We start from the raw sequence: 25,435 nt of genomic DNA, 5'->3' as shown, positions 1-25,435 counted from the left end.
CGTTACAGAATCAGCCCCTGCAGAAACAGGCCTGGAAAGAGCAAATAGAGCGAAATGAGGCATGGCTAAAATGCAGGATCTGTTTGGTATTTTGAAAAAAAATATATATTTATATGCTTTATATAGGTATGGCCCTACAATATATTGTTCAAATATAGCATGATAGGTCCACTTTAAATGAATTTTCTGAGTGTTTCTGAGTGTTAAAGCCCAAAGAAACCAACGTTGATTATTTGCCATACATGTATTGAAATTATTTTAAGCATCAGTGATGGAGCAAGTATTCATAGTCTTTACTGCAGTGCTGTGAAAATATTTACTTTCAATTCTGTAGGTTTAATCCGCTAAATGTAGTTAAACATTTACCCTGTGACTGGTACACTATTTATTACTGCAATAATATACCATAAAATAAAAGGATTTTACCTTTGTACTGGTGAAGGAGGACCTAATTTTGATCAACTTATTATCACTTTCATCAATTATCGATCTGCTGAAAATGTTCGCCATTAATCGATGTGAAAATATTAAGAAATGTCGTCACAAAAACCCAGGAGGAAGTTGGAGATCAAATACTTATTTCACACAATTAAATGCAAATCAATACCATTAAAATTATAGACTGTTCATTTCTTTGTAAGTGGGTAAAATTACAAAATCGACAAGGGATCAAATAATTATTTCCTTCACTGAATATGCAGCATATCCCCCTGCTCCTAAGCTCTTTTGACCATGGACAAAAGAGTGATTTACTCCACAAAATACGCTGATACTGACGCCTGTGCTTCCATCCAGATCCAGCAGAGGTCCCCCCCCTGCTCTGTTCAATCTGCCCTCACCTAGTCTCTATATTTGCAAAAGGATGACACAAAGAAGGTATTTCTTCCATGTCTTTTGGGGCGGGAAGTGGAATTGATCTTGTGTTTTTCACATATTTTATTATGAGTGTTCAACAATACTGCAATACTATAATCCCTGTGTTCCCTACAGGACTCCATTGTAGTCCTTTGTTTACTTCAGTAACATAGTGACATCACTATAGGTAACACCCGTGCTTCTATTGGCTACCACTCCAACACATTGTAAATGATATCTCTAAGCGGTTGACCAATCACAACAGAGCCAGCAAGCTGCTGACCAATTAGAGCAGACTGGGCTCTGGGTTCAGACAGAGGGTGTCCTCTTTCAAATTAAAAACGGAGTTTAATCCCCGATCAAATTTACGTTATAAGCCCTTGAACATATTGTGATTGAAAGTAATGTCAAATGTCTAATCACTTGTTTCTTGTTTCACTGTTTGTCCTTGATGTTGTAAATAAAGCTGCTGTGATGCAGGAAATATTTCAGACTCAATGTGACAATAAAAGTATCGTCGTATAAGGAGGCTGTTGCTCAGTGGCATAGTGCGCTGAACTTTGAATCAGGGGGTCACAGGTTCAAACCCCACTGCAGTCAGCATGTCGTTGTGTCCCTGGGCAAGACACTTCACCCCAAATTGCTCCTGTGGGGATTGTCCTCAAAAAAGTTGCTTTGGATAAAAATATTTTTTTGACTTTTTTGATAAAAGCGTCTAACAAGTGACATTTAATGTATTCCATCCATTAACAGATGTCTGCGCATGAATGCTCAAACCATAGGCAACGACGCAAGATTTTGGTATCCAAGGCGTTCTGGTTTCTGTTTGTATTCCATTATTAGCAGGCTTTGGTTTAAGTGAGCAGAAGGTTGTGAGAATGTAGTTTAAAGGGTATCTTTTTTACACAGGCTGCTACTGTCTTAATGTGTTTTCTGTGTTTAAATATACTACGTTTGTTAAGTATCTGTAATAAGGCTCCTGCATGCAGTTGAGACAAAATTCAAATAGATGTCTAATGTTTAAAACCTTCTTAATTACAACCTAAGTTCAAATCGTTTAACACATTACTGCTTCAGATTGCGAGCTAACAATAATGTCTCTAAATCTTTTATCTATAGGCTATACATTCTTAAAATTCAAATGTATCTTTCCTCTTCAGTTGCTCACCCCTGTGTGATTTGTCCTCTTCAGAATAAAGCTGAACTAATAGTTATTTAAAATGTCATGTAGACTTAAAACACTATTAGATTCCACCACTGTATCATACATTTAGGATATGTAAGTCTGGACAGAGAGAAAATGGACAACACTGAATACAATGTAATCGGGTGTTATTGTTGACACTTTTCCACACTCTGACACTCTGTGACTCTGATGTTGTGCAGTGGCTGATAGTTACTAGATTCAATGACTTTACCGTCACATTCACATCAGTCACAGCATCTAACGTCCCATACTTCTCCAACTGTGCTGCGTACAATGTGGTGCAGGAATGAGTCCTAAACCCCAAAAATGAGTTTGCATTTCACCAACTCCAGTTCCCTCCTCTCGAAGGCAACATTTTTAAAAATGTGTTTCTTGTAAAATGCTTGAAATAATATATCTGGTGAATACAATCTTATGAGATTCTCAAATTTGCTTCTCCAACATCAAATGTGTCAGTAAATATGACAAATTAACTGTTTGCATGACCAACTGGTAAGAGAAATCAGAGTTTAAGTTTCTGAATTATTGGCATCAAGTCCAACAATTCTTCGACAATTAGCTAGCAGTGGTTCTCAAATGAGGGTACGCAGACCCCTAGGGGTACGTTGGAGTACTGCAGGGGGTACGTGAGATTTATTTTATGTTAATGAAAAAAACAACATAAGTAATGCATTTAAACAAACTACTAATAGTAGATTAACTACTTTATTCAAAAGTTTACAGTAATTCTGGATAATGAAATGGGAAAAATAAACGGGGTGCTCTCTTTTCCTCTCCCTCTCCTGACAGCCCGTCAGTCTCGTGCAGCTCGCTGAACCTGTAATAAGTGACCCGACAGTAAAGAATAAGTATATTTATAACTAGTTTAGCTAGTTCCAGAGTAGATAAACTAGCTAAGTGTGTTAGGTCTAACTAGGGTATTTAATTTTGCTCCACACAACGGTCCGTCACAGCGGGGGAGCTGTGATCATGCAGAGCTACTTGTTCTCCGTCAGCAGCAGCTGATCTGATCTCTGATCTCTCTCTCTCGCGCCCGGTTATACTTCACTCGCGTTTATGTCCAAATCTATCAGATCTAGCTAGTTCTAGTTAATTATTTGACTGCCTGCTTATCAAAGGACCTAAACAATAAGCGTTGCTTGGCAAAATATAGCGCAGCATTATGCACAGTGTTGTGCTAGTTACTGAAAACCAGTAACTAGTTACCATTACTAGTTACTTCATTTCAAAAGTAACTCAGTTACTTTACTGATTACTTACACCAAAAAGTTATGCGTTACTGTGAAACGTTTTAGTTACTTAAAAAAGTGCTCCCATTAATGCCCTTATAGCCTTCATTTCAGTACTGTTATTGCATTGGAGAATAATACAATCTGTTGATCAACTTGACATGCATTATATGCAATCTGGATTGCATCGATATTAGCTGGCTTTCCATTTTTGTATATTCTTTCTCCAGGTAAGGCAAGGCAAGTTTATTTATATAGCACTTTTCAACACAAGGCTATTCAAAGTGCTTTACAAAAAATGAAAGACATTAAGAAAATGGCATTTAAAATCAGTCATTATAAAGAAAAGCTAAGAAAATAAACATTAAAAGAAAAAATACATGGATAAAAGTTACAGTGAATTGTTCAACTAAACAAGGTAGTTGGAAAAAGTTTTCCGTCCCATATGCCGTGTGTCGCCCGGACATGGTATCATGCTAACTAGCTCCCTGAAAGCGGGTGACTCCACTGTAGCAATAGCCTGCATGTGTTCTACAACATACCGGGCAATGGCTTTATCGACTTTTCCCTGGCTAGCAGTCCCTTGGTTAAAATCCAGCCGCTGTTGCTTAGGTGGAGGTGGAGTGGCGTCGGATGAGTTTGGGTCTGTGCAGGGCCGCCCCTCCCTACAGGCCAATCACGCAGGCTGCATGGGGCCCCGCCTTGCGCAGGGGGACCCGCCCAGAGGGCCTCAGCTGCTGTGCGCAGTTCTCCGCTCAGTTCTCCGCACACCCCCAGCTGACACGGGAGAGTGAGAGGTGACAAGGGGAGCACGTCTGTAACCCGACACCGTTGCAATGAATCGACATCTGACCAATCACGGCTTTGATACGGTCACTAGTGCAGGTGAAGAGATGTCGGTGAAAAGACAGTTTCAGTCCGGCGCAAGCTAGAGGGAAAAAAAAAAAAACTTGAAGAAACTAGAGCATCACTCGAAGGTGGGTTATTGTGTGAGTCAAATGTACAACTTGCGAATGTTGTATAAGTCAAATTGCCAATTGCCATATTAAAACATCAGCTGCAATTCACGACATGAAGAAGGCAGTCTCTGCATAGCATATAGGCTAATGGAGATGCAGTTATTTCCAGCATTCTTTATTTAACATTCTTCAAGTATGTTATGCCTTTTATCTGCTAATGTACAGGAGGAAGAGTGATACACTGTCTGTCTAGTTGGCTTACATAACAGTTAAAGTTTACAGCCTAAAAAACATGGAGCATTTTTCCCCCTTATATTCATTTTTATGTCAATTTGCACATTTCATGGTGACGCTCAGCCTCTCCCCTTAACTCCTAACAGTCATCATCATGTCAACCACAACACAGAAATACTGATAGAAATGTGTATGTGGTTGTTGATACATTGCTGACAGAGGGAACTACGTTTGAATACAGATTTAAGAAATATCAGTTTTTGAGCATGTCATAAGCATGTTTTGTCTTGACTATATTACAACTATATTATAATAAAATAATATAGTATTTATATTATTGAATTGATTATTATTATTATTAGTAGAAGTAGTTTATTTGCATTAATTATATTTTAATCTTTTTGAGGCTAGTATTTGGCAGGAAATGCAGACGTATTCACCTGTAAACGCATACTGAACGACATACATGCACATTTGCCATTTACCTCACTGTATAAAAAAGTGTTGATAATAATAATAAACAGGAATTATATTTGCAAAGTAGCCTACTTTGTTTCCAAAATGTTTTTTTTTCACTCCTGTTGGTTGGGGGGGGGGGGGGGGCCTCATCTCACAATGTCGCTTGGGGCCCCAAGTTGGCCAGGGGCGGCCCTGGGTCTGTGCCGGTCTTAGTTACTAGCTTCGTCCCAGCATGTTGTTTTTGCAGATGTTTTAAGAGATTTGAATGACTGGTTTGGGCAGTAGATAGGCTCTTTGACCCGCCAAGACACAACTTACATTTAACAGAAACTTTCTTTTCTTTGTGCTCGACAAAAGTGAAATAGTGAGAATATCTCCAGGTGGAGAAACTAGACTTGAGCTCCGCCGCCGCCATGATAGTCTTGTTAGTAAACAACACAAACACGCCCACAGCCCGTCTCCGCATGTGACACAGGAAGTATCTAAGTACATTTACTCAAGTACTGTACTTAAGTACAGTTCTCATCTCTGTTCGCCTGGCTGTTGACTATATAAAAAAACTAACGGAGTAACGCACCATGTAGTAAAGGTAACTGAGTTACTGAATTTAAAAAGTGGTGCGTTAGAGTACTAGTTACTGCCCAAAAATAACGGCGTTACAGTAACGTGTTACTTTGTAACGCGTTAGTCCCAACACTGATTATGCATATGTGTATATGAGGGGTCAAAATCCCATGCTCCTAAAATGCTCATATATTTTTTTCTCTTCGTTCCCCACGCCCCAAAATAAATAAATATACCAATTTTAGGAAAAGTAAGGAAGTTTGAGCAGTGTGGGTTTTATATTAACAGAGTTACACACATTTCAAAACGCAAAGTGTAATAACTGCAGTTTGCCTCCCTGTCAGAATGACAAAGATCCTCAGTGAAGCTCAAGCCCATGTCTCACTACATTGTAAGTACAACTTATTAAAAAGATCAGTTCAATGCAACTAATGTCGTCTCAGTGTTATTGCATGATGTTAAAATTGGTTTGCCATGAATTTAGTGATGGATTGTAAACATTTGAAATGTAGCATTAAAGTGTTTCTCAGTTACAATGTTGTTGTTTTAATAAATCAGACACTGATGGTGCAGCGCTGCACTGTACCTCTTTATATAGGCTTTTTTTCCTTAACAAATTGTTTTTGCGCTGATCAGGGGGTACGTGGCTGAATTTTTTTTCAAAGGGGGTACATGATTGAAAAAAGTTTGAGAACCACTGAGCTAAAGCATGGACAACGCCGCTGTCACAGAGAGCTGCGGATTGGCTACACAGGGCTTATTATCTCTGCTGCTATCATACTGAAAGCGCTATCTGTTCCTGCAGTGGTGATCCTGTCCAATATCTCCTTTTTTATTATCAAGACTTTAGGTATAATTACACTGCACATTTTATTATAGTTTTTAAAATAATATATAATATACAGTAATTGTTCCTTTTCCTGTACAACTGAATTATTTTATTGTGTTTATGTATGCACCAAACACCAAAGCAGCACCTATTGAGAGTCGCATAACTCCATGAGAATGGAATGTGTTTGTGTGTGTGTGTGTGTGTGTGTGTGTGTGTGTGTGTGTGTGTGTGTGTGTGTGTGTGTGTGTGTGTGTGTGTGTGTGTGTGTGTGTGTGTGTGTGTGTGTGTGTGTGTGTGTGTGTGTGGTGTGTGCATTTTAGCAGCATCATATCACACCCCGAGAGGGATGAAATGTCAAACATTTATTATCAACCAGCTGACACACACACACACACGCCTTTGTGTTATTTTTCTTCAATGCTTCAACATGTTACAGCTGTCAGGCAGCAGAGAGATTTCTGAGAGTGTGTGTGACGGTGTGTGTGTGTGTGTGTGTGTGTGTGTGTGTGTGTGTTGTGTGTGTGTATGTGTGTGTGTGTGTGTGTGTGTGTGTGTGTGTGTGTGTGTGTGTGTGTGTGTGTGCGTCGGAGATGATTGACGCCCGATCATACATGTCATGCGGTCTAATGTTCTGAGCTTCTATTCACACATGGGTGTCCTACAACATCTGAGCAGCAGAATGTGGCCTTTAAGAGGTGTGGTGTCAGTGTGATGTCTTCAGCTCGTCCTGTGGTTCCTGTTCACTTTATCAGGCTTCCTGTATACAGCTGAGGATCTGAAGGAGTCCATTTATCGTCTCCCAGCTCCCTCTGGAAAGGCTTATATTTATTTTAAACAAACATAAAAACACATGTACCAATCCTCACATTACTTACAATACCTCGTACTCTTTACTACCATTTCTTGCACATTATATAGAGTTACTCCACTAAATCTCAGAGCTAATGATTGGTCTTTCTACTCCACTATATTTGTGAGTTTTTTTTCAAAATAAGTGTTTTCTTCAACATCACTTGTCTTGTGAAAACTTTGTATCTCCAGATGTGTTGACTTTGAAAGTTTGTGCTAAACTGAAGGATAAACTGATTTTTCATACAGTACGTCAAAGAGGACATATTCTGCTCATCTTCAGCTTCATATCAGTATGTAGTGTCTCTACTGTGACATGTCTCCGTGCTTTAATGTTCAAAAAGCTCTTTATTTTTCTCATACTGCCTGTGCTGCAGCACCTCTTTTCACCCTCTGTCTGAAACCAGAGCCCAGTCTGCTCTGATTGGTTAGCTGGCCGGCTCTGTTGTGATTGGTCAACCCCTATAGTAGCACGATGATGTCACTATGTTAGTGTTAACTAACTAACTGTGTAGGGGGGGGTGAGAGAAATTCCCTCTGGAGGGAGCACAGGGGGGTTTGCCTTTGCAGACCATTAACATGCAAACACACTACAGGAAAAGGGAAGACCCCAAAAAGAATAAGAGGGTCCCTTTCAAGGTGTAATATATAACATTTCGGCATTATGATATCTAAAAAGGAAAAGACCCTTGTTATATATTTTATTGAGCTGTGCTTTCATAATACAAAATGTCACCAACAATGTTTGATACCCAGAGAAATCTTTTCATCAAGTTAACGTTGTGCTTCTTCTGGTCGCTTGTTGATGATCATATCCCGCATGCACCAGCAAGTTTGCGTTAAGTTAGCTAATGTAGTTATTTCATTAGAATGAAATGTTGTAAAGTGAATTTAGGTAGTGTGAATTAAACTAGTAAAACGTTGTCACAAAGCTGAAAACAGGGCTGTTTTTTTAAGAAACTCATGAAAGGTGACTGTTTAGAGATGCGTGTGCTAGCAGGAGACAACGCTAGAAAACTGCTTCACACAGGTTTATTACATTACATTTAGCTGACGCTTTTATCCAAAGCAACTCACAATAAGTACATTCGACCAGGAAGATACAACCTTGAAGAAAACAGAATCATATAAGTACATCAGGTTTCATAGAGCCAAACATTTCAAGTGCTCCTCAACTGGCTTTAGATAAGCCTGTCCTTTATTAGTATATAAGTGCTCTGTTAGCAGTTCTTTGTTAGTAATTCTATCGCTCGAAGTGCGATTATTAATACTACAACTGCTTCATCAGCCAATCAGAAGTGACTTTAACCAACACCCTGATCTCTCCCTTCTGTTTTCTCTCCATCTCTCTCTGTTCGCCCATGTCTGTCACTCAGGGTCCCTGCACTCAGTCAGATTCCAGCCCAGTGACTTCACTGGAGAGAGAGATAGAGATGGATGAGAGAGCGTTGGATAGAACAGAGAGAGAGAGAGAGAGAGAGAGAGAGAGAGAGAGAGAGAGAGAGAGAGAGAGGAATACATGAGCAGATTCACTGACAGATTTACAGACTGACAGGAGTTTCACATGTAAAATATTTATTCCTACTGAGTGGGGAGGGACACACACACACACACACACACACACACACACACACACACACACACACACACACACACACACATCGTCCACCCCGTGAGGCTGACGGAGGCTCAACTGAATCTCTGAAGGTTTGTTCTCTTTTTTAATGAGTTATTCTGAAAAAAAAATCTAAATGTCATTTTTATATTTCTGTGTTGAAAAGATAGTTATTTATTGAAAATATATGATAAGTCTGCTTTTCTGCATCCTTAATGAGTCTTAACTAAAGTCAAATATGTCCCTACATGTTTTAAACTAATTAAATATTCATTAACTCTTTCACAGTCCAGTGTGTGAGCTGTGTGAAGTCATGATGGACTCAAATGTACATTATTATGATAGAATTAAAAAACATCTAATAATATAATACATACATACAGTTATATACTTAAAGTATTTATTGTATCATCTCTAACAGCTATACGAATAATGTGAATTGTTTTGAAAAGTAAAAATGGATATATCATTGCCATGACAGGAACAGTACTGCAACTTCTACTTTCAAACTCAAAATTGTGAATGAAGTAGTTCAACTGCACAACGAATATGTTTTTCAATGCAGATTGATTTTTTGATATATCTGCGTGATTATAAGTGCAGTTTTTTTATTGCAATGGAGTGTTTTCATGATGTGGTATTGATACTTTTTCTAGAAGATATGTATTATTTGTCACCTGTTCTTGTGGCAGTAGTATTACCATAATCTCAGTGTAATAGAACTTATAGCAAATATGTTAAAGTGAAACTTACCGTTTGAAAATAAAATCCCACACACTGTCTAACTAGCAAAAATAAGTTTTATTTGGGAGGTTTCGTTACTAGATCTTCATCAGGCAAAATTATGCAAATTAGCAAAAGGTCAAGATCACAGTACAATATATGACATCACTGTTTACAAGTGAAGAATACTTAAATTCAGTCAAAGAAAAGTTAGGTCAAAACGATTTACAACATCACAGTACAATGCAAGTTATCACACAGCAAACCACTTTGATTTACTTATCCAGCAAACATAATACAGGACAAATGGGTTAATGGCATGACGGTTAATCAAATTAAAGTAACTGCTGCCTCAATGTAACTAACCAGCCAAATTATTTCATTTATTGGAGGATGATAATTAAATGTTCACAGCTGGAAGGAAATCTGTTTTTTGATTTTATACAAAAATAATGTTTCAATTTCAGCATTTTTCCTTGGGTTTCATTTCTATATTTAGCATTGAGGTATTCTTTAAGTAAAGGGAAATAATCTATTTCTGTCACTTCAATATTGTGATACTTGGATAATGTTACCTACTATATTTTATTGGTAATCGATCATAGTTTTCTGGATGCTTTTTTAAACCCTGACGATCGCTGTTGTGTTGTTGCAGATGAATGTGGCTAAGATCCATGACAGAATGCACATTAAGACGTTCTGGGAAAAGAAGATTAACACTGAATGTCAGTATGCTGAGACCGAAGAGCAAAGGAAGAACAAGAGCTCACTCGACAAGTAAGAAAAACTCAACACACATACAGTCACACAACCTGAACCGTGATAGTGTCAACGTCGCCTTCTGTTTTATGGGAGAAAGATGAAGGAAAGGTCACAGAGCTGTGCTTATAAAGAAAAAAACACGTGTGAAACAAGCAGTAATGAAATAAGTACTCAGATCCTTTACTGAGGTAAAAGTTCTCACACTGGGAAAATACTAAACTAGAAATAAACATCTTGCTAAGAACATTTTACCATTTCATAAACAGCCAAATGTAAGGTAACGTGTAACAGATTAATGTTTGGTAGTTGCAATACATTTTGCATACAAAACGATGAATTAAAGTAAGTATGTGGAAAATAAGATGATTATTGAAATGATGGTCAAACTTGTGGTTTGGTTTGGAATTTCAAGTTTTTATTTTATTTAGTTTTTGACCCATCAATTTAATTTTTGTTATTTTTTTTAGAGCAGGAATAATTTGTCTGACGTATGAAGAAGTACATGGTGGGAAATCTGTGCAGGAATTAGGTAGTGCAGTGGTGACATATTTATTTCGTTATTTTTCTGGAAGTTAGCATCTCAAGGGGTCCCTCGACAAAAAGCAATGCAATTTTTCTATTGGATTTCAGAATGTTGCAGAAAACAAGATTTGGCAAACTCAGGTTTATGATAGAGGTTCTGTGCAGCAGGATAGTCTCCACATAGTAACACTATTGTGTGTTTTATGAAGCGTAAAAGCAATCGGCAGAGTTAGTAACAAGCTAACGTCAGGATATAAAGGAACTACAACCTGTATATTATATATACTATATATATATTATATACCCGTGTATTGCCCGAAAAGGCAACGTGGGCAACACCTCCGCTTCTCCGTCCCGCGGGCCCACCACCTACGGGAAACATCGATGGGGTCGGGTGCGCTGCCAGAAGGGTGGCAGTGAAAGCGGAGGGTCTCGACGGACCAGACCCGGGCGACAGAAGCTGGCTTTGGGGACGTGGAACGTCACCTCTCTGGGGGGGAAGGAGCCGGAGCTTGTGCGGAAGGTGGAGCGTTACCAGTTGGATCTGGTTGGGCTCACCTCTACGCACAGCGTCGGCTCTGGAACCTTACTTCTGGATAGGGGTTGGACTCTATTCTTCTCCGGAGTTGCTCAAGGTGTGAGGCGCCGGGCGGGTGTGGGGATACTCACAAGTCCCCGGTTAGGTGCTTCGTTGTTGGAGTTTACCCCAGTGGACGAGAGGGTCGCCTCCCTACGCCTGCGGGTTATGGGGGGGAAAACTCTGACTGTTGTGTGTGCTTATGCACCCAACAGCAGTTCAGAGTATACGGCCTTCTTGGAGACCCTGGAAAGAGTCCTGTATGGGGCTCCTGAAGGGGACTCTTTAATCTTGCTGGGAGACTTCAACGCACATGGGCAATGATGGAGACACTTGGAGGGGCGTGATTGGGAGGAACGGCCCCCCTGATCTGAACCGGAGTGGTGGTTTGTTACTGGACTTCTGTGCTAGTCATGGATTGGCCATAACAAACACCATGTTCGAACATAAGGATGCTCATAAGTGTACGTGGTACCAGAGCACCCTAGGCAGAGGGTCCATGATCGATTTCGTTATCGTATCATCGGACCTGAGGCCGTATGTTTTGGACACTCGGGTAAAGAGAGGGGCGGAGTTGTCAACTGATCACCATCTGGTGGTGAGTTGGGTCGAGTGGCGGGGGAAGCCTCTGGATAGACCTGGTAAGCCCAAACGTGTAGTTCGGGTGAACTGGGAACGTCTGGAGGAGGCCCAAGTTCAGGAGGCCTTCAACTCACACCTCCGGCGGAGCTTTTCGGGCATTCCTGTGGAGGTTGGGGACATTGAACCAGAGTGGTCGGTGTTCAAAGCCTCTATTGCCGAAGCCGCGGCGGGGAGCTGTGGTCTCAAGGTGCCTCAAGGGGCGGTAACCCTCGAACCTCCTGGTGGACACCGGTGGTCAGGGAAGCCGTCCGACTGAAGAAGGAGGCCTTCAGGGATTTGTTATCCCGGGGGACTCCCGAGGCAGTTGCAAGGTACCGACAGGCCCGAAGGGCAGCAGCCTCATCCGTGGCCGAGGCAAAGCAGCGGGTGTGGGAGAAGTTCGGAGAAGACATGGAGAAGGACTTTCGGGCGGCACCAAAGTTGTTCTGGAAAACTGTCCGACACCTCAGGAGGGGGAAGCAGGGAACCATCCAAGCTGTGTACAGTAAGGATGGGACGTTGTTGACCTCAACTGATGGAGTGTTAGGGCGTTGGAAGGAACACTTTGAGGAACTCCTGAACCCGACAACTCCGCCCTCTATGTTAGAGGCAGAGCTGGAGTATGACGGGGGATCAACACCAATCTCCCGGGGGGAGGTCACTGAGGTCGTCAAACAACTCCACAGTGGCAAAGCCCCGGGGGTGGATGAGATCCGCCCGGAAATGCTGAAGGCTCTGGGTGTTGAGGGACTGTCATGGTTGACACGGCTCATCAACGTTGCGTGGAAGTCGGAAACAGTACCGAAGGAGTGGCAGACCGGGGTGGTGGTTCCCCTTTTTAAAAAGGGGGATCAGAGGGTGTGTGCCAATTACAGAGGCATCACACTACTCAGCCTCCCCGGGAAAGTTTACTCTCAGGTACTCGAAAGGAGGGTCAGGCCGATTGTCGAACCTCAGATTGAGGAGGAACAATGCGGATTCCGTCCTGGTCGTGGAACGACGGATCAGCTTTTTACTCTCGCAAGGATCCTGGAGGGGGCCTGGGAGTACGCTTATCCGGTCTACATGTGTTTTGTAGACTTGGAGAAGGCGTATGACCGAGTTCCCAGGGAGTTACTGTGGGAGGTGCTGCGGGAGTATGGGGTGAGGGGGTCTCTACTCAGGGCCATCCAATCTCTGTACTCCCAAAGCGAGAGCTGTGTCCGGGTCCTCGGCAGTAAGTCGGACCCATTTCCGGTGAGGGTTGGCCTCCGCCAGGGCTGCGCTTTGTCACCAATCCTGTTTGTAATATACATGGATCGGATTTCGAGGCGTAGTCATGGGGGAGGGGGTCTGCAGTTCGGTGGACTAAGGATTGCACCACTGCTTTTTGCAGATGATGTGGTTCTAATGGCTTCATCGGTCTGTGACCTTCAGCACTCACTGGATCGGTTCGCAACCGAGTGTGAAGCGGCTGGGATGAGGATCAGCACCTCCAAATCTGAGGCCATGGTTCTCAGCAGGAAACCGATGGACTGTCCACTCCAAGTAGGGAATGAGTCCTTACCCCAAGTGAAGGAGTTCAAGTATCTCGGGGTCTTGTTCTCGAGTGAGGGAACAATGGAGCGTGAGATGGGCCGGAGAATCGGAGCAGCGGGAGCGGTACTGCAGTCGCTTTACCACACCGTGACGAAAAGGGAGCTGAGCCAGAAGGCAAAGCTATCTGTCTTCCGGGCCATTTTCGTTCCTACCCTCACCTATGGTCATGAAGGATGGGTCATGACCGAAAGAACGAGATCGCGGATACAAGCGGCCGAGATGGGTTTTCTCCGCAGGGTGGCTGGTGTCTCCCTTAGGGATAAGGTGAGAAGTTCGGTCATCAGGGAGGGACTCGGAGTTCAGCCGCTCCTCCTTCGCGTCGAAAGGAGCCAGTTGAGGTGGTTCGGGCACCTAGTTAGGATGCCACCTGGGCGCCTCCCTAGGGAGGTGTTCCAGGCACGTCCAGCTGGGAAGAGACCAAGGGGTAGACCTAGGACCAGGTGGAGGGATTATATCTCTTCGCTGGCCTGGGAGCGCCTTGGGATCCCCCAGTCAGAGCTGGTTGATGTGGCCAGGGAAAAGAAAGTTTGGGGCTCTCTGCTGGAACTGCTACCCCCGCGACCCGACCACGGATAAGCGGGAGAAGATGGATGGATGGATGGACCCGTGTATTGCTGCACATCACTACTGCTAAGCTAAAGACGGCTAAAGTTTGGTGTGATGATGCTTAGCAGTCTCATTTAGCCACTTGTTAGCAACCTCTGTTCAGATATTCACCAGTTGAGTATTTACTGACGCATTTTATGTCGTAGAACAAAACGTGAAAATGTCTAAAACTTAACCACAGATCTCATTTCAGGCATCTAACCAGAAAAATTATTGACATTAACAGGAAGTGGTCAAATTAATTTCCTGGTTAAAGTGCTCCCGAAAAGTGACCTGAAAGTACACACAAAGCACACTGAGACGCTCCTCAGGGTCCTGACATGCTCCACGTGTTGACATTTTACCGATAGCAGCTACCGTTTTTTAACTATAGTTAAAAATGTAAGAGGTTTATTTCTCATTCAGAACAATGGAAAGGCTCTCCTTTCACTGATCACTGCACATCACCATGGTAACCTTTGATCTCTGGGCCCACACAGGTGTTTGATAATGTTGTCACCTCAAACACAAACACACAGACTGGAGTTTAACAGACTGTCTCAGCCTATTATTTTCTGTCTGATGGAGACTTCATACTGACTTCAACACGTTCCGCATATTTTATACATTATTGGTGACGTTTGGTTTTAGTTCAAAAGTTTGCAGTTAAAATATTCTGCTGCTTTTCAAAGCGTTTTTACTTTCTTTTGTCTTCTTAATACACATTCATTCACTACTACTTACATTTAATATCTAACTCCTTCAGCCTATTTTCAGCTGCAGAAACCATTCAACTATTAAATTATTCAGCTATTTCAGGACATTGAGGCTATACATTTAGTTGTTTATACCTTTTTTAAACCTTTTCTTTTAAATATTAAGCTTCTTCACTATTTCTCCTCATTTTCCAGTTTAACATTTCACTTTCAAGTTTTCAAGAAAGTCATTGCAATGCATTTGAACTTTAACAATTTTATTCAAATCATTTCACTTTTCTGCATTTCTCCGCTAAGTTCAGCAACACACTTATTTGGTTTTGGTAGCTAAAAGCAGCTACAGAGACCATTCAGCTAATAATATATTCAGCTTTTTCTGCATTTTCAGCTAAATGTAGCCACAAATGTTCACAGTTTACAGCTTTCACACACATTTTCAGCAGGAAATGCATTTTCTAGTTTGAGTACTTTTTCCCCGCGGTTTACATGAGACAAAAAGATTGGTTAAATGACATTTGAACTACTACAAATTACAATATTTGAATAATGTTCTTGTTTGTGAAATTCGACAAGACTTTAAAAGAAACAGGAGGGATTCATTGTGAAGTAATTCCGTCATTGCGTGCCATCGTCTGGAATGTCGACTCCGTCAGTTTCTGTGGTTAGTGACTAGGAACGATCGACCACCTGGTGCACACCTATAAGCTCACCTCCCAGCACTTGATCCAGAAGGAGACCCTGTTCTGGGAAAAGTGTCCCCCTCCTCAAGATGCCAATCTATGGAGGTCTTTGAGAATGGCGTCTGTGATCAAACTGAATGTGGCTTCATTTGTAGTGGACATGTGACCGTCTGGCAACTAGACACATCTAAAAACAGATGCGCTCATTACAAACAGCCTCTCATCTCTCAGCGGGCCGGAGGACATACCAGGACAAACACGCAACCCTGCCGGCAGTCTGGCTGTTAAAGGTCTCAGATATGATGATCAGGAACAAGCGGAACATCAGCGGACTGGAACAACCACAGAAAATACACATCAATCAAAAGTCCAGAGATTTATAATCACACTTATATAAAGGAATGTTTTATTACTGGCATACAAAACTGATGGAAGAGTTTCTTTTTTTCCTTCCCCCACCATCCAATAACTCCATAAGTATTAAGAACACTACGATGTCTAAAGAGAAGCATTTAACAAACATATAAAACCACAAAGTGGTTCTATCGAAGGTGATGGTTCTTCTTGAAAACAACCAAGCCTTTAAAGAACACTCACTGTTCATAAAAGGTTTTTTGCTTAACCATTAATATCTGTGTACTTTTTATTTTCTGTTAACTTTGAAAACCTAAGATATTGAAGTTGTATTTCTGTATTCTGTCATAAAGGATTTAAAACCCCTCTACCTACCATCAGCCATGAAAAAATAGGTAAATCATGTAAATTAAAGTTTAGTATTTAGCAGTTTATAATTGTATGATCTTCAACATTAATATGTTGTGTAATACATTTTACAGCATAGTGTATCTTTTAGGTCTTCACTCTTTTGTTAAATAAAGTTGTTTCTTATTTTAACTCTTGTTGTTTGATAGATTTGTGGTACTGATCCACCCATTATTGGCACAGTTTATTTATTAGCAATGCTCGCCACATATTTTCCTTCTGTCAAACTCCATCATTACATTACAATGGGATTTTCAGGTGTTTGAAGTCTATACATCCTCCCGTTAAACCTTCACTTTAGCATTACACCAGCTATTAGTCCTATCCCTCTTAACTCCAGCCTTCTCCTCCTATCCCCCTTAGTCTCACACCACCGCCTCAGCACATCACACCTAATCCCCTTGCTATCAATTACACTGTACCCCTAATCCCCCACCTATCAGTACCATGCATTTTGTAATCCCCCAGCTATCTATTACAATGTTACCCCCAACTCCACAACTCTCAGCCCCCCTGCCGCCTCCTACCCCGGCTTTAGTCCCTGCTAATTGTGTGCGGTATGTTTGACCCGTCCAGAGCCAGGAAAAAAAGAGGTGGAGGTGATAATCACAGAGTGATGAGTGATGGAGGCCGACTCACACTACACTGAAATTAGAAGAGGTGCTGTTCTACATAATGAAAATAAAGAAATGTGCAAGGAAAGCTGGAATAAAATGTTATTCTCATTTTTTTTTTCTTATTCGTTATTAGCAGTAGCACTAGCATAAAGCTGTATAACGCAGTAGAACGGCCCTGCGCTGACGTTGCCATTGTATCTCTATGGAGAGAGCTTGAAATTGTCTAATTAATTTCAACTTTGACCTCGATTTCTGCTGAACTTTCGACGCCCAACCAATGACAGCTGTGCTAAGCGACGCAAGCTAGCAGGGGAGTTAACAATAGGAACACAATGTAACTGGGTGTTTTCCCCACAAGGCTCTGTGCCTAACTTAACGGTGAACAAAGAGCAAATCACTATCATGTGAATGCAGCTAACTAATTGGCTATTTTCCTGGCCTCAGGTGATTGGGCGGTTGTCCACCAATCGGATGCCCAGTGGCTCGGTCTCTAGCTCCTGCAGTCAACATGTCAATGTGTATTTTGGCAAGATACTTAACCCCAATTTGCTCCTGATAGCATTAGCAACAGTGTGTGAATGCATGTCCCTGAGCAGCTGGTATTTTGTATGGCAGCCACTGCCTCTGTATGAATGCGTGTGAATGAGAAAATGCTGACTTGTAAATGTAAAAGCGCTCTAAGGGGTCGCAAAACTTAAAAAGTGCTGTATAAATGCAGTCCATTTAACATTCCAAATATCAGCCGTCCAATCCCTGGCTCCTCTGCTTCACATGTCGATGTTTACTTAGGCTTGATTCTGAACCCAAAGTTGCTCCTGAAGTTGTGTGAGAGTGTGTGAATGAGCACTCGATTAGATGGTGAGAAGTTTGGCACCTTGTACAGCAACCCTGCTAACACTGTATCAATGTGTGTGTGAATGGGTACAGGTTGGCATGTAGTGTAAAAGCACCAGAAGACTAGAAAGAATCTATATTCCAAGTCCATTAACCATTAATTTATATCCCCAAAAGCCACAAAAAACGAAATGAATTATCAATAGATTGGTGCAGTGATGATGTGTTTCTCATAGGTGCACCCGGAAGTTAGCATCTCAAGTTCTCCATTGACAAAAAGGTCATTTTAACATTGGATTTTTGAATATTGCACAAAATAAGCTCTGAGGAAAAACATGTTTATATTACTTAAACATTTTGTTCATTGGGATAATATCCACATATTAACACGACCTTTATGATTTTTCAAGCGCAATTGCAATTGCCAGAAGTAAAAAGCTAACGTTAGGCTAAAGGAACAACATCATGTTAGCAAAGCTGCGCATCAACACCACTAAGCTAAACCGTCAACTTTAAGACAAGGTTAAAATGCAAACTAATTTCCCGGTTTATAGGACTCAGACCCCATTTACACGCAAACGAAACGCAGACGAACCGAATACGATATAAAAAAAGTATTCCGTTCACACGAGACCGCTCGAAAGCGCTGGAGACGCCGTAGTACATATGCCGGGCCTGTAAGTGGCGCTGTACTTCCGCCACAAAATACACCAAAAGCAGCGAAGAAGACCCCCGAGCATGGTTGACCTTCTGTTTATGCCCCGCGGTGGATTTAGCAACATGTAGTTCATGTAATTCTCCATGTCCACTTGTTGCTGATGGTTGTGGTCAGGGGCGCCATAAGGGTGAAAAGTTAGGACGATTCTAAGGGCCCGTGACTGACAGGGGCCCAAAATATTTTTAGAACATTAAGAAAAAAATTGTAAGTAACCTTTCATCAATCATCAATAATTAACATTAATATAACGTCATATTGATAATGTACTCACTAAACTTACGATTCATTTAACTTATTTTCTTCCAAAAGTTAATTATCCAAAGCATCGAACACCCCCCTCTATTTACATGTAATGGTTTGGCCCTGCCTCCAAACGCTGTGCGGCACCGGCCCTTTCTAGCAGAGAGTAAGAGCATGTGAGGAGGGATGCTAGTACTTACGTGTCTCAACGACTAACAAAGTCAGGCTTTCAAGAAAGAAAAGAAAGGAGAGAAAGACAAGAGAGAGGGACTAAAGGGCGACAGTATAGGCGCATTCACACCGCAGGACTTTCCCTGGTACTTTGGTTCTTTAGTTCCGTTAGTACCAATAATGTCGCGTTCACACCGCCGGGACTACTCAGTGCCGGGAACTCTTTTGGAACTCTTTTGGCCATTTTTAGTCCCTGCTAGAGAGGTGGTACTAACCTGGTGATAAAAGAGGGCCAATTTATATTCTATTTCTATTGGCTGGGCGAATTGCAAACCACGCCCCGTTAGACTCTGAATTTGTTTTGTTAGGCAGCCATTTTTTTTCCTCGCTACAAAACCACATCCAACTTGAGCGAATAGGTTGTTTGTACTTTAAAGCATGACTACACGTACAACACCGGAGCAGTGGAATGATGAGGAAGTGTCGGCGCTTCTGGTAATTTACTCCGAGGACGGGATGCAGCAGCTTCTACAGAAAGCAGTTCCCAACTCTAAATGTTTTGAGCGATGTTCGCAAAAGCTACTTGAGCTGGGAATCGTGCACAGTGCACACGGATGCCGGGTAAAAATAAAGAAACTCAGGCAGGACTATAACAAAATTAAAGACCACAATAAGAGTGGTAACGATTTTCTATTGTTATTATATATATATATTGCCACTGTTTTTTAATACTGACACCTAACTTGCACTAAGGTGTGTCTGCTGCTATATATATTGCCACTGTTACATTGTTTTGAAACTACTTACACTTTATTTTACATTTCACACTTTTATTTAACCTCAATTTACATGCATACGACACACCTGGAACAGCGTGATGCCGTTATTGTTATGTCTTGACTGTGCGATAAAACAAACAAACTGGCGAAGCTTTATTTATTGTGTCCCACCCCAAATGTGCAGAATAGAAGAATGTGAGAGCAGACAGGTGTCGGTGGTTGAATTTATCTACAATGTTGCAACCTTGTGCAGCAATGGCAGGGGAAGAAACACAAGTCTTACACACATAAACACAAGTAATTTATCATGTCATTGGTTTTAGATAAATAAGGGAAAAACACCAAACAAGGGTTAATGTCCTTTTCCAAAATCAGCCTAAGGGGGTAATATATAATAAATACATAAAGATAAAGTCCATTGTTATAATGGGGTATTTTATTTGTAAATTACCCTTATTACCCTTATGAACTCCATCATGTCTGAGGTCGGAAAGTAAACAAACGCCTCATACAGCGGGTGGGCTTTATACCCCTTCCCCCGTGTAGTTCTTCTTCTCTCGTTTTTTGTTGTACTCGCCGTGAAGTGGTTTTGCGGCCTGCCAGTAAACCCAGAGAAGAAGAAGACGAAGTGACGTCAGCGTAATCTTGCCTCAGGGAAAAGTCCTGCGGCGTGAATGCGGCTATGGCACTAGCCCCCTGGCGGATTCAGTGCCGTGGTACTTTAGTGCCGGCACTAAAGTTTAGTGCCGGCACTAAAGTACCGCAAGTCCTGCGGTGTGAAAGCGGCTTATGTCACCCAGTTTTTCAAAAGAAAAGGTGGGTGTGGTCCATGAGTGGTGGAAATTAGTCTGTTAGCTAAGCGTAGTCCATTGTAAATAATAATTGTAATGTTTTGCTGACATTAAAGGTGGGGTAGGTACGTTTGAGAAACCGGCTCGAGATACACTTTTTGTTATATTGCATGGAATGCTCTTAACATCCCGATAGCAATGAATATCTGAAGTGCTTTGACAAAAAATCCATTAAAAAAATTCATCTGTGGAAGCTGTGGCGCTGTAAAAAGCACGACCAATCATCTGAGCCGGCCCGGCTAAAATAACTGGATGGCCTACCTGCCTGTCAGCCTTCCATCTCTGCACAAACTTATCTCGTGCCCTCATTGGTCATGTGTGCGTTCGTGTGTGTTGGAGGAGGGTCTCTGTAAGGAAGTGGCAGATTTTTTCCGGTTGTGTATTTTCAAATTCTAGCGCACTCGAGCTGGTTTCTCCAAAATTACCTACCCCACCTTAAGTACTGTTAATATCTTCACAGAAAATTCAGAGGTTTTTCATTTCACTTCTCTTTTAGCTGACATTTAATAAATGCAGGTACATTTTTAGCAGCTATTCATACTAAATCAGTTGTCCCTCCCCTGGTGCCAGGACCAACAGATCCATATTTAGGCTCAGCAGCCCTGTCCCCCTATTACGTTCCCTACTGGGCTAGGGGAACCAAAGGGAAACAACACAAACCAGAATGGAATTGGTAAAAGTTACAAGTAGTTTTATTATAACTATAGTCGTGGCACAAACCAAGGGCCAATTACCGGTTGACAACAACCAAAATAAAGAGACTCCAAACGAGAGTTTGACAGATTATACACAGTAATAATTAGTACAAAAGAGAAACAAAAACCTCACTGAAACGTGGTACATGAAACTGAAAAAGCTGTAACAAAACACAGCTGCTGCTGCTGATCAACAGGCGCTAAGCTAACCTGGGTCTTCTTTACACACACCTACTACGCTAAACACAGAACACTACTTCAACACGCTGCTAAGCAGTAGAACTGAACACAGAGGATTCACTGAATTATCAAGCACAACGAATAAGCACAATAAGAGGCTAGAGGCGTCTGTCTCACAACACAGAGCCTCCCGAATGGAGGACGTTGATCCAATCCCCTCTTCGGATGATACGAGGACGGGACAGCCAATGACATCGGGGCAACCTTACAGCTCATTTGCATACACACATTCACACAACAGAGTTAAAGACGACCCGGAAGGCAGCAGCCGTAACACCCCCCATAAGGCTTTGCAGTCTTGCCATGCTGTCCATTGAAAGCCAGTTGGCTAGAAAGCTGGACTTCAAGGACTTGATCAGTGACTTTGCCTGTAAGAAGGCTAGACACTGGGCTCTCAGTGAGTAAGGCTGAGCAAGGGCTCGTAATAACTGTTAAAGGGCAAGGCTATGGTAACGATATTAGATCACTACACACAAGATGCATGATGAGAAAAAGACTGAGAACTGGTAATAGGCTCTGATTTAGCACCACCATCAGGCCTTTTCATTTCCATTTCCGTTTTGTTGTCCGTTTACACTATAATACCCGCTTATTTTGTAGTTGGTATGTATATTTAATTAAAAAATCTGCTGCTTATGTTATTTTTTTTGTTATAGCATTTTATAAATGATAATGTTGGTCTTAATGTTCACTTTATTTTAATTTAAGAGGTCATGTATATTTAAGTTATATTTATTTTGATTTTTGAATGTTCCATTCAAAAATGTTATTAAAAAGGCATGTACACCATAAAAGATGACTATTGAGATCTATTGTCAGGAATGTTAGTGTTATATAAAATAGTGAATTCTACTGCAGTAGAATTTGCAGTCTGCACAGTGTTATATGTTCACCGCTCAGTGTCAGTAAATATTGTGCAGTTAGTATTGGACTACAAGATAGATGCAAGCCTGTACAGGTAGAGTTATTTAAAGCATAAATGAGTCGGTTGGGTTCTGGAGGTGTGGTTACAGCAATTGTGCTTGGTTGGTGTGGCCTGGGCCTGGTGGTGGGGCCCAATGTGATATATTTTCATGGGGCCCAAAATCCCTGGTGGCGCCCCTGGTTGTGGTAGAGGAGTTGTAGATTTTGCACTAACATCTGTAGCATGGTCAGTAGCAGTAGCTACTGACCATGCTACAGCAGTGAGCAGCAGAGGTGGGGCTATGGCTTCATCGTTATCAGGAAATGATCGTATAGGGTGTACACACGGAGCCATTTGCCCCCCCAGAGCGTTCCGTTTGCAGATCTATCCACATTGGGACCCGTTATCGTTTGCGGGGTCCGTTTCCGCGTCTCCGTTACGGCCTCGTGTGTACGAACGGGCTATACAAAAGAGAAAAGTAGCGGATACAACCGTTTGCGTTCTCGTGTAAACAGCACCTTCTTGCATCACTGTTTTTAAATTGACGATCAATAAACAGTCCTTGAATGACCTTAATCGTATATATCCATCCTGCCCTTTCACACATTCAATTCCAAGAAGATTGTGAATTAAAATACATTTCTCATTATCTGCCAAGTGGGGATATCTATTTTCACACAGTTTTATATTTAATGTGCATACATCACACCTTTATACTAACTTTACACACATGCACACAAGCACACACACCCACACACCAGTACATTATAGCTTAATTTAACAATTTCATTTAGGATAGTTAAAGACAGACTAAAGATATTTGTAATTCCTCTACTCTAAATGCAGCTTAGTTGAATGTGCTTTGAAATATTGAAAATCAATACACCATTTTTCTGGTTTCTTCAAATATGAGGACAACATACAAATATGAACCTGAAAATTATCATGATGTCCTCTTTAAAATATGTATTCTCTCCGTTTCAGCTCCCCTTCCTCACTAAGAACATTGTTATTATCCCAAAAAAGGAGATTCCCAGCTTGTTGCCATAGCATCGTAAATGTCCCCCTTTGTGAATCCCCCTCCATATCTGTCTGTCTGTGTGTTTGTCCCCCTGCCTTTTGTCCTGCTATTGTCTGTCTTTCTCTGCCTGCTTACCTGACTAACTAGCTACCTGTCTGTCTGTGTGCCCGTGTTTTCGTCTGTCTGTCTCCCTCTCTCCCTGTCTGTCCGCCTTTGTGTCTGTCTGTGGTCTGCTGGGGTCAGGTGGATTATCAGCAGCTGAAAGGACAAATGGAATAATCCAGAAAACTCGACAGGAAGGTGGCAAAGAGACAGTGAGGACAGCTGACAGTGAGGGTTATCTTACACACACACACAACCACATACGCACGCATATGTACGTCCACACACACACAGACACGTACACACACACAGGTGGCGTGTATTTGATTGATGGTGAAATAAAGGAGTGAAATGTACCGCTGATGTGTCAGTGATAACACTGCAGCTGTCAGATAGATACCAGATCTGCCTCCACTCTAAATCTGACCTCAGTGCTGCTACACACTGTGAAGTGCAGGATATCATGACAATTAAGTGTAACAGGACATAACTAAGTGCTGTTATTGAGTCTGGCCTTGACTAAAGGGGACAAACACACAGACACACACACTTGAATTAGCTAGCAATAGAGTATTTGCATTTATTCTTGCCTGCTAATGAGATGTGATTGAAGATTTAAAAAAACACGCCATTAAGTTATTCATATTATTTTATTAAAATCCTTTAACTAGCTTCAACGCTTTTTATGTAAACAAACAAACAAACAAAAAGGTTATTATTTTCTGTGTCTGTCTTGCATATGTAAATTATTTTGCAAACATTACCTTCTGATGCATTTTTATTTTGCGTGCGGTGTCAGATAAAATAAACTCACAGATGTCCAATCCCAAAACTGCAATAGAAAAATATAATCTTTTGACAGTTACATTTTTAACAAACTTCAGTCCTGACAATAACTTCCAAATTCATTCATTCAAAGTCATTGTTTGCAAAATACCACAAAAAAACGTGTTTTTTCCCCACAAATAATATAGCAGCATGTCCCTATTGGAAACCAGGAAAATAGAATGTATTTGTATAGAAAATGGCTAGATTTGAGGGCAAGAACTACACTCTTTTTACAGTAGACTTAAGGATGTTATGCTGTAATAGCCTGGCATATTTGAATGGTCTTTTGTGGGTTTGTCTGAGTGTCTGTATTGTGGGAGCTTGGAGCTGAGGTTTAATTTCCAAAATATGAAAAATAAAACGTGTGTGATAAAAACTTAAAAATGATTATCAAAAACTGCCAAAAATGTCACTACTGAGGCACAATAGTTAAATAAATGTTTGTGTGTGTGTGTGTGTGTGTGTGTGTGTGTGTGTGTGTGTGTGTGTGTGTGTGTGTGTGTGTGTGTGTGTGTGTGTATGTGTGTGTGTGTGTGTGTGTGTGTGTGTGTGTGTGTGTGTGTGTGTGTGTGTGTGTGTGTGTGTGTGTGTGTGTGTGTGTGTGTGTGTGTGTGTGTGTGTTCCCAGGCTGAGGGGGGAGTGGCTGGTCCGCCTGGAGAACCGAACCAAACACCTAAAGAAGCTCAACGACAGCTACATCAAGAAGGTCAAAGTGGAGAAGTCAGCTGACCAGACATGAGTTGAAAAACAACAGCACACAGGGATGATAGCAACTAACTGTGGCATCATAATGTTGAAAGCAATAAAGTGAATTTTTGACAGATATTAACATTGTTTCTGTTGTTTCAATCATGTAGTATGTAGCCTCTTGGTTGTAATAATGATGGGACTGTGAAAGAAAATAGCAATTTACTGTGATCATAAGAACATAACCAGGTGATGGTCCCTATAAAGTCTGGGGCTAAGTGAAGAGGTGTGTTCAGGGGCAGCATGCCAAATACATAATCACAGATCAAAAAAACTCATTTGAGAACCATTTCAACCATATCACCAGAAATACCTTTTTCCATATCATAACACGTCGTCGCCCATCATTCTTTCACTGC

The 25,435-nt window shown here is 41.5% G+C and overlaps 1 protein-coding gene across 1 annotated transcript; it reads left to right on the top strand.

Annotated features, from left to right (window-relative positions):
• The first annotated feature begins 8,827 nt into the window (after positions 1–8,827).
• LOC117535030 (protein FAM240B) lies at positions 8,828–25,138 on the top strand. The gene is made up of 3 exons (XM_034199354.1): positions 8,828–8,895; positions 10,182–10,303; positions 24,957–25,138. Exons 2-3 carry the CDS (start codon positions 10,182–10,184, stop codon positions 25,066–25,068), a joined length of 234 nt encoding a protein of 77 aa, XP_034055245.1. The 5' UTR covers positions 8,828–8,895; the 3' UTR covers positions 25,069–25,138.
• Positions 25,139–25,435: the final 297 nt, after the last annotated feature.

This window comes from Gymnodraco acuticeps, unplaced genomic scaffold, assembly GCF_902827175.1.
Source record: "Gymnodraco acuticeps unplaced genomic scaffold, fGymAcu1.1, whole genome shotgun sequence".
Taxonomy (NCBI): domain Eukaryota; kingdom Metazoa; phylum Chordata; class Actinopteri; order Perciformes; family Bathydraconidae; genus Gymnodraco; species Gymnodraco acuticeps.
The sequence above is the reverse complement of the archived record's forward strand: the minus strand, read 5'-3'. Positions and strand labels throughout refer to the sequence as shown.